We start from the raw sequence: 20,489 nt of genomic DNA on the forward strand, positions 1-20,489 counted from the left end.
TGATCGGTGGGCTTTACTTACCCCCAGCGAGCTGAGACTGCTGCGGTTCTGGTGCATGGCCACCAGTCGATCGATGTCCTCATCCGACTGGGTGGGCCACGTTTCGCTGGAGGCACGCGACTGAATGGGACTGCCGGTGCCATCTGCCTGCCGCTGTCCAATCACCGGCGATCGAGTCAACTCCTCGGCGGCCACTTTGGCCTCCTCTGCAAAGAGAAAAGCCATCAATTAGCACTCGAGTTTTCCACAATTAAGGCTAATGGTCTATGTGAGCCAATGATAAACGATCCCATAACGATCGATGGAAACTCTTGCGTGGTATTTTTAGCTAATAGACAGTGTTGGTAATTATTGTTTTCAAAGGCCCCCTTTGCACTATTCTTCAGTCTTTTATTTCATATGTATTTCATATTAACGCGATCTAAAATAAAAATGTTCTAGACAACTATTCTGGGTTAAGATTGGAATGTTAAGGGGTCATCAAGTGCACAACACAGAAGGTCAAAGTGGGGCTAATCGAGAATTGTCATGTCTTTTTGTTCTTAGCTCACTTTGAACATTAAAGTTATTACTGGGCATATATAAATTTATAAATAAAATAAAATAAGATATAATAAATTAAAAAAAATATATATATCGTGGGACAATCTAACGATTACTATAAGTAAACATTTTTAGAAAACTTCGACCATTACAAACAAAGTGATCAAGGTTCTAAAGAACATATATAAAGTTTTTTCTGGTGCAATATGAGGCAAGATCTGTGGAGGAGAGCAGCTTGGGGCATCGGTGCAAGGAGCATGCAGTTGGCTGTGGCAGCCGCCTACCTTGCACCGCTACCCGTTCCTGCTCCGGATGATCCTCCGGCTCAGATTGCGCTTCCCGCTCCTCGCTCTCCGCGAAAGTCACGTGCAGGGGGGTGCGACGGTGGAGGATCAACGATGCCCTGCCCCCAGGAGCAGCCACGGCAGGCAGATCCTCCTCGAGCGTCTCCAGAAACCTGTCCGAGTTCGACCTCAAACTGTCGTCCCAGGTCCACGCTCGTCGTTTGGCTACAGATGGCGAACGCAGTTGCGGAGGAGGCTGCTGCAGTGGCTCCTGGGGAACGGAATCGGGATTCGGAGTCTCTTCGACTTGTTTCTCACTTTGCGCGTTGGCCGCCGCCTCGCGTTGCTTCATCTCAATCACATAGGATGCCACCTTGGCATCGATATCGTCATCCTCCTCCTCGGAATCGTAGTCATATCCAGTTTTTCTTTTGCTGCAACAGTAGCAGAAGAAAGGACTTTTCCTTGGCTTTCCGCGCGCACTGCTCCAGTAGTCCTGATAGTTCCTTTGGCGACGCCTCTTTGTCCACAAGCATTGGCCAAAAAGACGCCGCCACTTGGACTTGCGTTTGAGTTTCCGGCATCCATCCTCAGATCTCTTTTTCCGCATGCGATTCAGCGCTGCATACTGGATCTTGCCAGCCGAACTGGTGGGCAGCGAGGAGCCAGCCGGCTGGGTCCTCACTCTGCCATAGTTGTGCACTCGAGCCAGCGGAACAGGTGCAGCCGAAGCTGGCTGGGATTGCTTGGCGGAGCTGGACGCAAACACATTGTAGTTGGCGGCTTCTTTCGGCGCCGAGCTTGCCGTTCGCCGCGGGCCAATTAAACGAGTCACTTGCTTCATTTTCTCGATTTCTCATTTCACAATTGCGCGTTTTGGTGGCAAGATTAATTGGTGACCGCTTTTTTTGGTGTCATCCGCAGCCGACTGCAAATGTTTTATATCACTTTTGGCGCTGCCGTTTCGCCAACCAGTTGACAGTTGTCATCTGATGAGTTTCTCAACTGCCTACACTGCGCAACTATTTGAGTCAATTAGAAAGGTTTGAGCTTTGGGTTTTTATAGTTATAGTTATTTGGGTTATAAATTGGTTCCAATCGTAAATATATGTGTATGTCTATTGTAATTAAACTATTACATTGAGTAACTTTTAAATACGTTGATTCAAGGTCTGCTTAGTTTTATTTTAAGTCAATGACTTGTTAATGTTGCGCATCTTTTTTAAAAAGTGATTTACATTTTTTGATTTCTTAAATAACTTATAGAATTTGTTATCTTTTTCATTTCCTATAATTCAATTTAAAGCGCATTGTTCTGTTTTTTTAAATGAAAAGGGTTGAACTTGAGTTCCAGCTGATAAAATAACGTGCAATTGTTATCAATCAGATATGGCTGATAATAGTTTGTTTTTATGTAGGTAAAGCTTTTAAAAAATGTGTTTGTTTTTGTTTTTCCTAGACAACGTTGAAAAATGCATCAAGTGATAAAATCGATAGAGTAAAAACTTATGGAAAGTTTTTTAAGTTAAGAAAAAACCCATAAAAATTCAATCAATATAGATACAAAGTGTTATTTGCTTTATTAGTTCTGGTAAGCCGATAAAATAGCTTACACTTATTATCTCCTAGATATATCACAACAGATATGGTAGATAATATATTATTTTTGAGCAATTTGCCATAGATTGCTGGCCCTTTGATAAGATGCCTGGCGACACGCAATCTTTGGTCATTCGGACACGTAATTGGCGCTGTGGCACTTGATCGCCGCTTAAGAGCCCCTAATCTTAGATAGCCGGCACTTGGGCCATAAAAGCATTTGCATGACCCACCGCCAGCAGTCAATTTAATTAAGTCGAAACGTATAGCGGCCATGAACTTGCCACAACCTTCGGTTGGTGACCAAAGCGAAGGTGTGAAATCGAAGGGGAGCAGCAGACAATCGAGGCAGTAAGCCAATAAAAGTGGGTCAGATTACACCCATAGCGTTGAGAATGGTCTAGCGATCCGTTCGCTTTGCAGTTAAACAGAGAAATGTTCATTAAAACGGATTTAAGGGCCGTCATAATGTCTGCACTGGGTGCTGGATATTTGAATTTCTTTTATGCAGTCACGAATTGTTGACAAATATCTCCGACCCGTCAATGTTTTCATTTCGTTTTCGTTTTTTATGGCACTTCTATAATTTCCGCTATGCTAGCACAGCGCTCAGTAAACGTGAGCGGGAAGGCCAAACCCCAAGAAGCACCGATGGAAAAAGCAGCTAATACCAAAAACCCAAAGCGAAAACCCGGCGAACTAAAATTCAAAGTGAGCGAAAGACTTCACTTTCACTGGCAGCGATCGGTTCGCTGGAGTTAAGATCGGAATTCGCGGCGCCTTATAGAGCACATCGTTGCGACGGAGCTCCAGTACCGTTGGGCGATTCAAAGCAACTGATCCCGGGTGCGAAGTCAGTGCCAGAACCCCAAGAACAGAACATGGTCAGGGCGAGCGCAAATCTAAGTTTTATTCAATTATTCAAATATTGAATTGTGGGGTCGCTCGGAGGGCGCCTAGCCAATGAAAACGCAATTAACAAGAGCCAATGGCAAGCAAAAGCCGCAAGAGGGTTGATCTTAGCTTGTTATATATAGTACATATGAGTGATAGAAAAGTTATTTGTAACAAACTTTCTTTAAAAAACACTCTATTTCAAGTGAACAGCACCTTCCACCACATGCAAATACATGTTTGATATTGCAAATTAAATGATAATTTCAAAAGGGTTTAACTTTTGTGCCAAGAGTTACAGCACTTATTTCTTGAAAAATCTCTTTAAGTTGCGCTGAAATTATGTTATTTTAAGAATATTGTTGAGCTTATTTGAAAACAAAAATAAATACAAATATTTTAGTACCTAACATACCTAACAAATTTTAAGATAAATACAAATTATTACCTTCGTAAGGCAAAATGTAGTCTCACATTATTTTACCTAGGTAAGGTATCAATAAATTGTACCTTGGTGTGAAAGAAATAATTTTATAATAATAATTCTTGATTATCCAACTATGATAATTTCCTCCAAAATAGTTAAATCTCTTAACCCAAGAATGACAGATCTCTCCTCGCAAACCCATCGAGATTTGCAGTAAGGCAGTGAAAAATAAAGACACATTCCGTCTCGCATTTCTGGGTATACTGTCTCGGCTGTGGGGCAAAAAGGTTAATTTAATTATTGGGCCAAACTGAACGGAGACCGGTGGACAACGGGTGTCGTTTACAGGGTGATCTTCCGCTGGCAGTTCCATGCCATCCCCATTCACATTCAATATTTCCGCCATGCGACTGCGATAATTGCAAGTCGGTTCGATTTGCATAATTGTGGAAATCGTTTCACTGCAATATTATTGCATGCTTGGGCCCCCGCTGGCAGCAGTGTTTTGTTTTGGTGCGAAACATTTAAACGACTGCCGGATGGGCACGGACATCGTGGCGGAGTGGAAAATGGACGTGGACATGGAGCACGGACCACGGACCACGGACCACTTCCGCACTCCGGCGGTGCAGCGATGCACGAAACTAGATGTGGAAAACCCACATTTAATTCCCCAGCGAGCCTCTTCTGGCGGCGATGTCACCACCTCGTGGCTCAAAAACATTAATTGTTATATGCAAAATGAATAAATGAAATAATACAGGAAACGAGCCAGCAAAGCTCTTTATCAACGTCAAGAGCTTAAATACGGAACGAGTGTACAGAAGTTCAATACTGACAAAGTGTTTGGTGGCTACGGGTTAAAGGGGCACATATTTAATTGTGTTTTGGCCAAGACAAACGAGTTGGTTGAACTGGAAATAGAAACTGTGTAAACACAACTGTTTTTAGAGATGGCAACGTGAAAGAGTTGTATGTTAAACTTGTTGCTCCATTACCTAAATTAAATTCTATGCATCAGCAATGAAAGTTTTTGAAATTTAATAAATATTTTTGCATGTTCAATCTGGAGCCTATAAACGCTTAGTAGTCTTTCAGCGGTTTAATGTGCCGGAACGCTAACTGAATTATCAAAAGAAAATATAAAAGGCATTTCACCGAAATGAGTTTCCATACGATTTCTCTTTTAATGATTAATAGTTTTCCTCGTTGGAAAAAATTCATGATTACGATATAATTTTAATTTGAATTATATCAAACTGTAACAGATTTTCCCCAATTTTAATTGTTTTCAGGCAATGCATCTTTTTAATGATATCGAATTAAAACTTTCCTAAATATTTTTTAAAATAATTTATTTAAGTTTCCCCATTTGTTGTGTTCTAGGCACTTTAAGGTGTGTCTCCCACTTTGAATGTACTAATCCACTACAGCTTACTCAAAGCAAACATCATCCCTCATCTCTAGGTGACACTGCAGAGTTCAAAGCCCGCCTGCACCCAGGTTTTTGAATTTCGAGTTGGGGATCCATTGACCAAGTGGTATATAATTGTTGGCCACAAAAGCGAAAACAGCTTTTCGGCCAAATAATAACTAGAGAACAGCCGCCCCCGCCAAGCGGAACAAAGCCCCATCCACGTTGTACTCCACATCCACACATCCAAGACCACATACATCTACACTGACTACGCAACTGTGCGAAAATCGCTTTAGACGCTAACTGGAACTGGAAACCGAGCCGCAGTTGGCTCTGAGTGGAGCGCTTAATATGGATACAGTTAATTGACCTTGATTGAGTTTATTTCGGGTAAAGCAGTTGTCTGCGGAACCAAATGTCTCCATTCGCGACAGAGTGAGTGTGGATCTATGAGTAGGCTTCCCGCGTTAACCCACATCAACATCATCATTATGGAAGGTTTGTGGGTGGAGAAGGAGGCGCCACATTCCCGGGATTCCTCAGCCCCCAGCCCAATCAGCATAAAATGGTCCAGGGTGCGGTGACTGGCTTTTTAAGGTTGTATAAATAGATTTATGCTTTTTGGCATAATTCCAGAATTTACTAATCAGACTGAAGGACCACATAATCTTGTTATATTTTTTTTAATTTAAAAAGTAAATTTGTCTTTGATTATATGTTTCAATTATTGATTTCTTATTATAATAATTTAAATTAGTACAATCAAAAAAAACAAAAATGAAAGTTCACTTTTAATAAGTGTGCCATAAAAATAAACTACACACAGTATTAAAGTATGAGTACTAATTCAATACTAAATTATATAACCCCTATACTATTTAGTTGCATTTCTATACCGAATAGTCTTAAATCTTATTAATACATTTTTCGTACCCAATAGTTTAAAACTCATGAAAAAATAGTTTAGTTTCTATGATAAGTATTCTTGGGTGTATATTTGTTTTGCATTATTTACCATTTCCTAACATTTATTTTCTAAGGTTTTTTACAGTGCAGGCACCGCCTTAAAGTCATCTGCCTCCCACTCGTCTAAGGATCAGATTCCCCCAGGACTCCTTTGACGGCAAACGCTGAGCTCCTGCCACTTGGTGTGAGGAATTTTTCATTAGGAAGGAAGCAATTTCATGGCCAGTTATTTGAGCCAGCCGGCTGACGCTTGTGCGTGTCCCCTTTGGAACGCACCACCCCACCCGGATCTACCCCAATCCAATCCCCTGATTTGGGAGTGGCCATCACCAACCCCGAAAGTATGGCTATGCAGAAGGTAAACATAAGAAACTCACCCGCTGACATGTTGAGACGTTTGCGCGCATCGCGTTTGGAGTAGAGGAACTGGAAGCCCGCGCCTAGTTTTTTGCCACTGGAAGCAGTGCCGCCCACTCCGCCCCCTCCGCCACCACTGACAGCTGCCGCTCGAGCGGCCAATCCTGGCGAGCGGTACCTCGCACTCTTGGCACTGCCAGTGGCCGAAACGGTGGACGAGTTGGAGGGTGTGTGATTGAGGGCGCTTTGCGACTTGGTCTTGGGCGTGCTGGTAATGGGTACGCCACCCGCCGCCCCGCCGGTGGGCAGCCGGGGTAGGGAGTTCGTGCTGGCCACCACCTGGCCGCAGTTGAGACTGCGTGGAAGTGTGGATCTGGCGCCGCCGAACTGATTCGAGGCTGCCTCATCGCTGGAGTCCGTTTCGTAGATGGCATCCGGCACACTGGAACGCCGCACATCCTTGGTGGAGTCGCCGCCAAGCGAAGATCCGGCGGACGAGAGCCACGGCTTCGCGGGGGAGGACTCCAGCTGGTGGTGATGGGCATCGCCGCCGCCAATGCTGCCGCAGGAGCGCACCCGGTCAAGCTGCTCGCGGCTCAGGCTCTGCTGGTGCTGGCTGAAGAGAAGGTCGCCTGCCGATCGGCGCTTTGCCACGGCCAAAGCGGACGCAGACGACGAGTTATCCCTGTCCAGTTGGCTCAGCTGGCTGAGCCTCGTTCTGCTGTCGCCATTAGCCAGTAATGCCGACTCAAAACTGCCGCGCCACGAGAAGCGTTCGTAATCGCTGGCCACGCCGCACTCCTCGCCGGCGTTGTCCGCGTGTCCGGGTGCACCGGATCCGGATCCGCCTCCGACTCCAGATCCCCCAGCTCCCACTGCTCCTCCCGGATGATGGACAGTGGCCTGGTGATGCAGGTGCAGGTGGGAGTGCGGCGCGATGCCGTCCAGCAGGAGATCATGGGATCTGCTGCGCAGCTTCAGCTGCTTGATGGGCATGGCCCGCAGCTGCTCCTCCACCTCATCCTCCTCGTCCTCCGTTGTGGTGGCCGAGATCTTGGCCTGCAGTCGGCGGTGGTGACGCTGGTTTTGCGGCGACGGAGTCGGTGTCTCGTTGCCACTGCTCACCTCGTGCATCAGGGCCACCAGCCGGGTGCCAATGTGCTGCATAACCTTGGCAAATAGTTGTGGGGATCTTTCGGTGTTCGCCTGCTGCTCCGCCTCCTCAATCTCCTGGGCGGGTTCCACCTCGGGTTCCCCGCCCGTCGCCACCTTGCTGAAGGAGGCCACCAGCTTCTGGTAGACCAATGCCTCCATGGGCACACTCTGACTCTCGTCCAGCAGTCCGCCGTCGCCGCGATCGCCCTCTTCGTCGATTTCGAACTTGTTGATTATCTGCTGGCAGCTGGCCGAGATCTGGGCCTTCAGCTGGCCCTTCCGCTCGCCGCCCTCCAGATCGGAGCTGGTGTAGTCCGAGGAGTCGTACGAGTCGGACCACGTGTCCTCGCTGCTCAGGTACTCCACAATCTCGCGCACCTGCTCGTCGTTGATGCCCGGCACGGTTTTCATCAGTCGCGTCAGTTCGTTCTCAAAGTAGGCCAACTGGGCTGGCCGGGATTTGACCAGTCTTCCAGGCTGGGTACTGCCCTGATTCTGATTCTGGTTCTGATTGGGCGTGGTGGGCTTGCTGCTCTGCTGTGCATTGGCCGTGGCCACAATCAGCGTCTTGAAGAACTGCCGCATCTTGCTCATCATCAGGTTGGTCTCCTCGTCGGAGCTCCAGTTGTTGAAGCTGTCCTTGCGCACCAGATTGGGCAGTGTGAGATTCCTGAGTTGGCCAGTGTTCGGTGGAGCAGCCGCGGCCGCTGCCGAAGTGCTGGGCATGTCCATCTTGGCCAGACTGATCTGGCTGTGGGCCTGGGGCTCGCGATCCTCGCTGATCTGCTCCAGGGCAGGAGTGGGGCTCTTGGGCGGCTCACAGTCCGGCGCCGCCTTCAGCAAATCGTCGTTGCTGCCCACGAAGCCACTGTCTCGGCTGTGGTGGTGCTGCTGCTGCTGCTTCTTGGCCTGCGACTGCAGCTGCACCTGGCCACTGGCGCCGGGCGTGGGTGTGCGGCACTCGGAGGGCTCCAGTTCCAGGTGCAGTTTCTTCTCGTCGAGCGAGTCGTGGCGCTTGCGCAGCTGCTTCTTGCGCTTGATGGTGTCCGAGGAGGAGCCATCGGAGGCGCCGGCATTGGCCAGGTGCAACACGGTGTCGTCACAGCCCGCCTCCGACTCCGAGGTGTCCTCCACTGTGGCCGCCGATGCCGATGCTGTCACTGTGGCATCCAGCGTATCCGCTTCGGGCAGCAGCAGGTTGTCCAGCGAGGAGTTGTGACTGCGGGGTGTGCCCCTGGCCCGCACCAGACGCTTCCTCCGCTGGCTGGGACTGGGATGCCCCTCGCTGTCGCTGCCCACACTGCCGCCACTCTCGTCGCTCTCCGCCTGCTTTTCCGCTCCACTGAAGCCCATGAAGCCTGAGAGGAAGTACTTCTCCAGGCGGGAGGAGGCCAGGTCGGATGCGCCGCCGCCACTCTCTAGTAGCTGATCCTCGTGGGGCAGCGAGTCCAGGCTCTCAGAGCACTCCGAGCTCACCTCGGAGGCGGTGTCGTCGCCGCGCGTGTCGATGGAACTCATCACCCGGCCGTCGCCCAGGCCGAAGAAGAAGTACTTCTCCAGCTCGGAGGCACTCAGCCGATGGTGGTGCTGCAGGGTGCGCTGGCGCCGCCGCTCGGCCAGGTCCTCGTCCTCCAGCTCGCCATCCTCGTTGTCCGCCCGCATGGAGGCCACCTCGCTCTCCTCGCAGCTCTCCTCGACGATGGTGTGCAGGGTGAAGTCAATGGCCGACCTGTTGTAGCCCCTCAGCTCCTCCTCCCTGTCCAGGTAGCCATGTCGTCGGCTGCCATCACCCTCGCCCTCCGCATCCTCAGAGTCCGTGGCCGTGGGCGTCGTGGTGGCCTGGCTCAGCTCCTCCTCGTCGTCGTCATCCTCCTCGCCCCGCTGGCTCAGCTCCTCCACCCAGGAGTCATCGTCCGCCAGGCCGTCCTCCACACTGGGCTCTGGCCCTCCGGCGTCCGGCGGTTCGTTCAGTGAGTCCACACTGTACGATTCGCGATCGCTGCTCACGAGTTCCGCTAACTCCATGGCGCGAAATGAGTCATCCGCAAAGTTCTGGCCGAAAGTGTTGCTGCTGGACGGGCCTTTGTTGCTGCCGTGTATGTTGCTGTTGCTGCTATTGCTGTTGCTACTGTTGTTGGCCATTTCGTAATCAACAGCTGCTGCACTTTCATTGTCTTTGGTGATCATGACCAAACTGCGATACTTGGCTGAAAGTGAATTTTTGGGCGAAGCCAGCTCGCTGGGCATTGTTGCAGGTGTGTCAGATGTGGCTGCTGCTGCTGTTGCTGCTGTTGCTGCTGCTGCACTTGGAGCACTTTTCTGATGGCTACCGAATATTTTGTCGTATTCACACTCTGCGTTTTCACCACTCACATTGGAATTCACACTCACTACGTCACTGCCGCTATTTCTCGTCTTTTGTGCTGCGAAAGCGTCATTATTATTATGGCCAAGTTCGTTATTGTTGTTATTGTTGTTGTTGCTGTGTTCGTTATTGCTATTATCGTTGTTGCTGTCGTTGCCGCTGAAGAGCACGGAGCGTGGGGCGACCACAACGTTTAACATTTCATTTTCGACTGGCGACTCCACCGACTCTGACTTCGTTTCGAAGCGATATTGCTGCTGTTGCTCTTGTTGCTGCTCGTGAGCGTAATTGAGAGCGACAGGTAGACGAGTAGTGCTCTCTTCTACCTGCTCAGGTGCCAAGAAACTCGTCGCCGTCGCCGAGAGTGAATCCAGCGAGTAGTCGCTGTTTGTTTCGTTTATTTTGCATGCTTGGCTGCATGTGCCGACCCTCTGGATTTGCTCAGCTGTTCGCCCATCCACCAGTTTACAATCGCTATTGCTGTTTGCCTTTACCTGCTGCTGCTGTTGTTGTTGTGGCCGCTTTACCTGCGTGCAGGTGGGGTGGTCATTAGCAGTTGCACTTTTCCAAGAAGGGCTGCACTCGTCGGGCTTCCCCGCAACCGGACTTTGGGTGGCAGCCACATCAGTGCCCTGTGTCGATGCCACGGACAGCTGCAGATCCTCATTGATTTCGGCCACTCCCTGGCGCAGGCGTTGCAGCTTCAGCTCCAGTTGGGAGTTTTGCTTGTGCAGCCCCAGCAGCCGGTTGACATCGTTCGAGATGCTGTGCAGCTCCTCGCAGGCAGCCAGGGCATCGCTGCGGCGCTCTGATTGCTCCCCCACCACATCCCCATCCCCATCCGCATCCATCTCTGTGTCTGGCAGCGATCGCATGTGGTGCAGCACCACGCCGGCGGCGGCGTCGTCTGTCTGCCCGCCCACCACCATAATGCAGTTGGCCAGCTCATCGCTTGAGTTGGCAACACGGCGTTCACTTTCATCATCGTCACTCGATTGGCAATCACGTGCAGCCGGCGCCGCCTCCTCCGCCTTCTGGGGCTCCTCCTCTTCAAGGGGTTTCACATAGTTGAGTACTATGCCGCAGTCCGTGCGCTCTGTGTCGGTGTCATTGTCGGAAGAGTCCTCCAGATTGGCCTCGGAGGAGGACAGTGAATCGCCCTCGGTGGAGGAACTGCGTCGCACTCGCACTCCCGGCTGGCGGTTCACTATGAACACCTTGTTGAACCGCCTTCTCTTGGGCCTGCGATCGCGCACTGTGCCAGTGTCATCGGAGTCACAGGACTCCGAGCTGGAACTGGAATTCGAGCTGGAACTGGAGCTGGAATCGCTGGTGGTGCTGTGGTGGCGATGCTCCTGCTCCTGCTCTTGCTCCGCTGCTGGCAACACCTCCTCCTGCTGCTGCTGCTGCTGCTGCTCATCCATCATGCCTGCCACATTGTAGCTTCTCTGCGTGGTCTTGCGCGGTTTCCTGTTCAACTCCTGATCCTCCTGGCTGCTATTGCTGCTGGCCTCATCTGGACTGCTGGTCGCAAAGCTCTCGCTCTGCAAATGGGCTGATGCCGATCCCGATGCCGATGCCTCATCAGACATCTTGATGTTCTGTATAAGTCGATTGGAGGACAAATTCTTGGCAATCTCCGCTGTCGCCCGCTGATCTATGTACTCTGGGTGCTGGGCTCTGGGTTTGGGACTGAGAATGGGACTGGGAATGGGCATGGTACTGGCACTCTTAGCCACATTTCCAACAGCATTTTCGACTGCAAGTCCGCCGAAACGAGTTATTACCGCAGGAGCCGCAGCTCTAGTTGCTGTTTGTGTTTGTGTTGCTGCTGCCGCCGCCGCTGCTGCTGCTGGTACTTGATTTTTATGTATATTCGTTTCGTCTGCTGCTTCCACTTCTTCGTGGCTGTTGTTACTGGCCAGGTAGGTTTGTGTTGTTGCCGCTGGCTGGGTTTCGCATAGATTTTGGCTCTGGTATTTGCTGGCCACTCTCTGAGCGGTTCCCTTTGTGGATGTCGCTGGTGTTGCTGTTGATATTGCTGCTGCCGCTGTGCTCTTATCTACACTGGCAACATGTGCCTGAATGGCGGGCACTGGCAATGTGCCGGTTTTATCATAAACATTACACAATCTACCCGTTGTGGGCGTTGCGTTGTTGCTGCTAATGCTGCTCTTAGTGTTGCTGTCGTCGCTCTCGCTGTTGCTGTTACTGCTGCTGCGACGCGCGTTGCTCGTTTCTTGTTGCTCACCCGTCGGCGAACGCGACGCTACTAAACTTGTTGGCTTTGGCTTTGGCTTGAAAGCATTGCTGGCCATTTGTTGATATTGCTGCTGCTGCTGTTGTTGCTGTTGGTATTGCTGCTGCAGCGAGTTGGCAGCTCGCATTGGACTGGCCAGTGTTTCCAGACTCCGTCCCGCCGTCCCATAGCCCGAGGTACTAGACGACGAGGATGAGGATATGGTGGAACAGAGGGACTGCGTCATCAGGGATCCCAGCGAGGCGCTCAGCTCCGGAGCCGAGGATTTGAAACCGCCCAGACCCAATCCGCGCAAGCGTTGCGGCACGGGCGGCGGAGTGGTGGGCAGTTGCTGGCAGCTTTTGCTGGTCACCGGCGGCGTTGCGTCGAACATGTTGCTGCTGGCCGCTGCAAATTGCTGCGAGTAGGCTGCAACAATGGCGGCAAACTGCTGCTGGTGGCCGGCCGCCTTCCAAAGTTGCTGCAGGCTGGCGGCCAGCTGCTCGTCCTGCTCCAGCAGAGGATTGCCGCTGACTTCGGGCCAGTTGGGATAGGCGGCCATGGGCACGGGAATGGGTACGGGCACTGGAATGGGCACGTACTGCGGCTGCTGCTGCTGCGGTTGCTGGCTGGGATTGCAGTTGCACCGGTTGTGGCTGTGATGGTGGTGGTTCTTCAGGAAACGCGTCTTAATCCTGGTCTTCATGCTGAGTGGATGCGGGGGTGGTGGCACGGGCGGGGGTGTCTGATCGGAGCTTGTCTGCGAACTGCTCTCGGTGTTCAGGATGAACTCCTCGTCGGTTCCCGTGTCACTCTCCCTGATCCTGGGGCAGTAGCTACTCCTCGGCTGCTGGGGGCGTCTCTGCACCAGGGGGGAGTCACTATCGCTGGACTGCCGCCTCACTCGCGGCGGTGGAGTGGGCGTGGCCCGGGCCGTGGTATACGCAATCATTGTAGTGGTGGTAGTCGTGGTGGTGGAGATCATGGAGGGCTCAAAGTAATCCCAATCGCAGTCCTCCACATTGCTCAGAATGCTGTGGCAGTGATGGGTGGAGCAGGATGAATCCGTGTCATCCCCCTCCCCCTCCTCTTCCTCTTCCTCCTCCTCCTCCTCCTCACCGTGACAGGACGAAGATGAATCCGAGTTGAGGAAGACGAGCTTGAACTCGTCGGCTTCAACGCTGTACTGCGACTGCTGCTGCTGGCGTCCGTGCTGCGTGGAACACCTGAAGTCTAGCTCCGATGACGACGACGTTTCCATGGTATCACCCACTCCTCCGCCGACGATATCACCGGAAACGACGCACAGCTGCTGCGAGCCTGCGGAGTAGCGGGGTTGTCATTTTGGGCACACACAAGTTCGGAGACAACCACTTTGACGTTGACCAACACCACGAAGAGGTACGAATACGCAAATACTGGTTATTAGCACCACACAACCACACACTCAGGTGAAATACTGGTTAGCCGGAGGGTGAGTTTTTCCACACCAAAGTTAGAGGTTTCAGATGGGTTAAGCACTAGTGCGGGTGGTTGTTTTACAAAAACTTACGGCTAGCATGGGTTAAGCTTGGATGGTTACACCGAAATACCACAGATATTAATAGATACTAAAGGTTACGAACACAAAGGCAGCCTGTTCAGCGGAGTGTTAGTCATTTTATCAACCCCAATTCGCAGATTGTTATCTAGGCAGTGAATTTGTATCTGAGTGCGGTTCTGCCACACACCTTATTGAAATACTATAGTTGCAAATCGAATTTGATTGCGCTTCTATAATCAAGCTATTAAATATACCAGTACTCAAGTGGAAATATTCCCCATAGACTGAAACAAAAGTCGCCCATCTTGTTGTGAGAAATTATTGTTTATAATTTTAAAAAATAATTTTACTACACTGGTAAAAAAACAAGTAGTAAATCCAAATACTTCGTATTCAATTTAAATATTTCCCTTTGATATTCACCCATAGCGGTTTTTAGTTATTTTAAATATAAAATTATTACAAAATTGAAAAACTGACTATTTTAGCAATTGTTTTAAAATGCGTTTAAATCAAATAGGAACTAACTTAAATCTAATATTTTCACATTACTTAAGATTTGTAATATTAAATCATGTATTTTAATATGCCATGTATTAAATATTATGATTTAATATTTAATTTTAATATTAAATAAACATTTTTAAATTCAATAGTGAGATATTCATTTTTACTGTTCCGTTTTTTATCAGTGTAGGTTTTTACTTGCACTCCAATTGTAAAATGTTAGTGTAAACAATATTTATTGTTTGTAAATTACTCATTAACACTAAATAAACAGAATCGAAATAGTAAAAAAAGCCGAGCCCCATCAAATAAACTGATTTGTTTCCCAGTAAAAAAAATCTCTTAAATATCTTAAGTAGGACAAGTACGTGCTTTTAGGTCGCAATTGAGTTCACAACCTAAAGATTAACCGAGCCCTTAAGAAAGAGAATGTTTTTATTTTTGCCATTTTTCTCTCTACCATCCTGACCAAAATTGAATATTCCAAAACTCATTTCCTGTGCCGTTCAAGCACTCATCTTGTCCGGAAGCAGTTCAAAGACTCTTGATTGATTATGATTGCTTGCCACAAGCTTTTCTTGCCCACACAAGGACTAGCAAAAATTTGCCGAAAAGCTTTTAAAGTTGCCAACATCGCTATGTCCTTCAGCGACCCCGCCCCTTCCTACAGAGTATCCGCACCCCATTTCGCTTGGATGGGTGCACAAACAAAAGTGCAACAGCCGGCAGTCGGCGGATGCACGTAGCGTCAATCCCTGGTAGCCACAAAGTAAACATTTGAACAGCGCTCTCCCTGCACCATGTACACTTCCTTCCTATCACTTTTTCTGCACTTGGAAAATTTCAGGACAAAATAAAGTCCAATTTGACCCTTTAATAATTGATCGCACTTGTAACCTTTATTTTTGGTACATTAATGCATATATTTTTCTAATAGATTTCGGTGCGCACATTTCGTTACTGGCCACAAACATATTTTACCACAATAGCGATTGAGAAATTTAAATACCCTGAAACTAAATAACGATTTAATCAATTTTAAACTTTATAACAGGCAAACTCTAACAACTTGGCCATGTGTAAATGGTTAACTTTTTAATATTTCTTTCCCAACAGTTAATAATTGAGTTTGTTAAAAATAAAAATTAAACACGTGCACAATTGCATAATAAATTAAACAATTAAATAAAGGAAATATTTTAATTAAGAGATACTTAGCCATCAAAAGCGCAGTGAATGCTTGTATTTAATGACGATCTTTTTACAAGATGTTAACTTTTACATATTTATTTTGTTATAAAAGGTATAAGTCTTGAGATTCCTTTCTGAAGAACATTTTTCTTTATTTGAGCTCGACACATTCAAAACATTAAATCACAGTTTCTGTGTACTCGAAAACCGTTCTGTAGAAGTCAACTGCGAACACTTTTAGGCATTCACAGAGCCAGAGCAGAACCCACATCGCAGCACAAAAGGTGCACGAGACAAGATTAACGCTACATTTTTGACAGTCCCGCCTTTCCGCTTTGCGGGCCCAAAAATCGTTGTGGGTGGCACCCGCTTTTGCTTTGTCCGTGGGTAGTAGCAGCAAAAGGACTGGGATCCTGGAAACCTGCGAGGCGACAGCCCACCGCATCTCAAATCCCCACATAGACACGCGCTGCGTTGGTGGTCACAGAACCAGACTCCCACAAATCGCCAAATTGAAACATAACAAAAGGCTTCCATGTCCCTCTGTCCCTCGACCCCTCTGTTTTCGTGAAAATCTTCTGAAAACTCTTCACGCGGCTTCGGCGAAGTGCGTGTGGATGTGGGTGGCGAAATCGATTTATGAGTTGCCAAAAAAATTATCCCGCCAGCCCACGGCACGGTTTTTTATATTTTTTTTTTTTCGATTTCGGTCCCGTGACCCAAAATCTTTTGAACCGCGCCAACTTTGCTCTTAAATTTGGTTTTGTCCGTTCGTTTGTGGTCATGTCGTTAATAGCTTCGGGGGAAATTTAATTCAAATAGAGAAAGAAAATTCTGCTGCGAGCAAGGCGAAAATTGATGGCATACTTTTAGAAGCAGTGGAAAGAAGTGAGCGGGAAAAAGTGTTGCGTTATTTTGGGATCGGCTTTTAAAAGCCAATGACCAAGATGTCAAAAGTGGAGGAAGTTTCCCCAAAACACTTAAGACGAGACTGCAAAATACTCCAATTACCTGGCCAAGTTTTATTGACCCCTTAAGAATATCGTTTTAGTAGCTTTCCTAAGAAAATTCAAGTTTAAGTTTTCATAAAAAGAATCTACATATGTGATACAAGTTTTAATTGAAGACAAGGTTAGGCATTTTTTATGTGAAAAATGTTTTGTTTTTAAAATCTTGTTTCCCGAAATATTTACTTTTGAAATAGCAATGTGATCATGGTAGTAAAACTGAATGATCCCCTCCATCTTATTTAAATTTCATTATACTTTTCAAAGCCAAAATAAGTTGGCCAAAAGTTGAAAGTCGCATTTTACAAGTTTATTATTTCCTTTCGTAGTGCAAGGCATCTCTTGGGTAAACAGGCGGCCCTTGACAATGACAGCCAATCCAAGTAGATTCCACCTTCACCCCTTCAAGAAGCTTAATTAATTGAGCGAAATTAGACGGAGGGCGAAGCCCTTCACAAAGAGTTTGTTAGTCACCCAGGCCTCCATCTACACCCACCATCAGCATCAAAAGCAGAATCAGGACAGGCATTAGCATTACCATCACCAAGTTAATTACGCTCCCAAACATACACTTAGCTACACGGATACAACTACATAGTGCACACTGAGATTTAGTCTTGGAACTGAATTCGAAATTTAAATGTTGGGGTTTTGCTTAAAATTAGACTTTGAAAATGCATATTTTAGTACCTTAAATTGCATATTTTTAAGGAAAGTAAATTGAAATTGATTTATTTTACATCCTTAATGGTTTTTATCTAGAAAATTATTTCTTATTTAAAGAATTGAGGTGTTACTACTGAAACTTATTACCAATGCTCTTGTTAAATTCACATTTAATTTTATTCGTGCTTAAGATTTTTCTCTCAGTGTGTTTTATGGGGACAGCTATTAGCACTAACCTTCTTCGGCTGCCTTCTCCTTTTCCTTGCGACGCTGCAGCACGACCTTCTTGAAGACGACCGCCGCGGCCTCCACTGCATTTTGCAGCTCCTGCTCCCCCAAAGTGCTGGTGTGTGTGGCTTCCTGGGGAACAGAAGAGTTTTTCCACCACTTAAGCCTACTTGTCTTTGGGCCTACGATGCTCTACTCACCGCCGCGCTGTTTGCGTCGTCGCCTTCCTTGGCGGCCGAGGACTCGAGGGACTTGCCGTTGACCGGCTGCTCCGCTCCAGACCCCTGGCCCGATTCCCCTGGGGGATGTTCCTCCTGGCTGGCTGATGCTACTGAGGCGACAGGAATTTCTGTTTTTTTCAGGCGCATGGCTAAATCAGAGTTTCTATGCATAAGCTGTTGATGGAAGGAGTAAATGTGCTGGGGCGTGCTACCTGTGGGGGTGGTTAACGGGAAGGGGTGCAAAGCGTTCATCAATCGGGTGCCAGAACAAGCGCAGCTACTCAAGGTTCTGCCAGGGACCGCAAGAATTAATTAATTAACTTTAAATACATAGTTATTTATGCACAGACACAAACTACTTTGGGCAGCTGGGATGGGATAACTATCTTGATTGCAAATGGGGTTATCAAATTGGATTTCTAATCACTATTTAATGTTGAATGGAATAAATTTGTTTGGAAAATAAATGACTGAAATTATTTGGTTAAATGTCACAGAGGAGAGAGAGTTTTATAATCACTATTTGATTATTATATGGATTTCTTTTTTGGGTTTTATTAACTATCTATTGACTAATTTAACTTTGCAAAAAATTAATCTTTTTTATATTGCCAATCATAACAAATCTAGTTTATTCGCAAATAATTTAAAAAAATATATATAATAATATAACAATCGTAATTAACTTAAGCATTAAAAATTAAAAAAAACCTAATAATATTTGTTTTAATTTAAATTATATTTTGGGTATATAAAGGCAAGGGATTAAATTTTGAATAGTTTGTGTGCTTTTATACTTTCTACATAAAATATTTGTTAAGCTAACTACGTCATATATGTATTATATTTAGTTTTTTTTAGGTATATAATAAAAATGTTTGTTTGAGTATGATATGAAGCAAATCTGGTGAAGATAAATGATAGGTGCTTGAGAAAAACTGGTAATAATTGCGGTCCCTGGATTCTACGGATGCGTGGGCGCAGAATGCAACCATAGCTACTATCAAAACTGGAAGCTCCTCGGGACTTACCCTCCTCGGCTTCACCAATTCCAGTGCGGCTGTTTCGGCGTCTTGCCTGCGGAATTTTGGAATTGCCTCGTGTTTTGTCCAGGATGTCGGCTAAAGGTCGTGGACTGGGTATCTTCGAGACCTCCGTTTTCTTGGTAGGCTGTAAAAATATAATATATATTTTATTGACCATTTTAATCAAGGGATTTTCCATAATAGATTTGTTATACTCGTTACTCGTAGAGTAAAACGATCCGTTGAAAATGATGTAACAGGTAGAATGACGGGAGTTCGACCCTATGAAGTATATATATTCTTGATTCGGATCAATAGCCGAGTCGATCTGGCCTTGTATGTTCATCCGGCTAGCTTTAAATGTTTTTCCATTCAACCTCTATCGACTCATACAAAAATCTTCCAAATCTAACTATTATTTTAAAAGTTATTAGAATAATAATATTTTCAGACGGCAAATACACCGAAATTGGCTCGCTGAATAATGTGTATTAAATAGTCAGGTGCTACATTGTTATATCTTGTTTTTTTTGTGATCTAAGATCAACCCACCTGCGTGTCCTTTTCGGGATGCGAAAATGATCGTCGTGTGACCGGCTTGGGTGTGGTCTTGGCTCCCGAATCCTCTGAAACGGAGCGCATCTGCTCTGGCTTCCTTCTCTCGGCGGCATTTCCCTCTGAGCCACCTCCACCACTGGAGACACCTTCACTGCCGGAGCCCTTGCCACCACTCGCATCCGAGACCTGTGACAGTTGGGCCAGTTCCTCCTGCTGCATCTGCAGTTCCCTGGACTGCCGCCGCCTCAGGCGGTTGTGCATCAGAGGCGTTCGGGGTAGAGCGGCTCCGCCATAGAAGCCCTGAGGGGTGCCCATATCGGGATAGTAGCCGGGCACATTTCCCGATCCTCCACCTACGCCCAGACCCACGCCTGCGCCACCACCATATCCGGAATCGGCCAGGACATTCTCGGCACTGTAGATCGGTCGCTGGGAGGAGTTCTGGTAGCTACCATCGTCCGACCCATTGTTGTAGATAATGCGCGGCTCACTGCTGAACCCTGCGTTGTAGTTCCGCTCGTATTGCACCTCGTCGGACTCCAGGAAACTGGTGGCACTGTCGCCGAAGTAGTCCACGTACTCCGGACGATTGTCCAGCTCCTCGGTGACATCGGGAAACTGGTGGAACTGCTGCTTGGCCTCGCCGAAAGTCCTCTCCTCCTTCAGGCAATCTTGTCGCACCAAACGACTGGGCGATCGACCGCCCGTCCGCTGCACGGCCGTGGGAATCTCCGGCAGCAGTCGCCTGTTCTCCGGATGCCCCTTGGTGTTCGAGTACTCCTCGTTGCTGTGGCTGCGCACCTTGATCATCTTGGCATGGGGATCGCGCGAGTGATGGATATTCACGCTCTGGCTACTGGAGTACTGCTCACCGCCACCGCCGACCGTTGTGCTGGCCACACTGCCGCCACTGCCCAGGTCAGTGCCTCCAACGGCGGGCACATGCGGCTGGGAGAGGAACTGCCTCGGATTCGGGACACTGGGGAAGAGGAAGTTCTGCTTGGCCCTCGGCGAAATGGGCATGAATTTGGCAGGCGGCGTGGCGTGCACCGTCAGGGTGTTTCCGCTGTTAAAAGCCTCCGGATTTGGCAGCGTTTGCTGCCGCATAAACTCCGGAGATCGTCGGAACTGCGGTGAAGTCTGTCGCTTTGGCGGCGATGTGGGCAACAGCTTGACATGCTGCTCCGGATTCGGCAGCGTGGCCTGCCGCGTCATTCTCGGCTTGGGCATGGGTCCCACATCCTGCTCATCGCTGGCCATGCTGGAGGCCTGCGACTCGTAGTTCAGTGGTGGCGGG

At 47.9% G+C, this 20,489-nt stretch overlaps 1 protein-coding gene across 1 annotated transcript in view; it reads right to left on the reverse strand.

Annotated features, from left to right (window-relative positions):
* LOC108150414 overlaps positions 1 to 20,489 on the reverse strand; it is an 81,754-nt gene that overhangs the window by 2,503 nt on the left and 58,762 nt on the right. The window contains 6 exon segments of the mRNA XM_017278574.2: positions 22 to 206; positions 6,508 to 13,566; positions 17,397 to 17,520; positions 17,589 to 17,821; positions 18,641 to 18,779; positions 19,187 to 20,488. Coding sequence (XP_017134063.2) covers positions 22 to 206; positions 6,508 to 13,566; positions 17,397 to 17,520; positions 17,589 to 17,821; positions 18,641 to 18,779; positions 19,187 to 20,488 — 9,042 coding nt within the window.

The sequence above is a fragment of the Drosophila elegans genome, unplaced genomic scaffold, assembly GCF_018152505.1.
Source record: "Drosophila elegans isolate 14027-0461.03 unplaced genomic scaffold, ASM1815250v1 contig_476, whole genome shotgun sequence".
Classification (NCBI taxonomy): Eukaryota; Metazoa; Arthropoda; class Insecta; order Diptera; family Drosophilidae; genus Drosophila; species Drosophila elegans.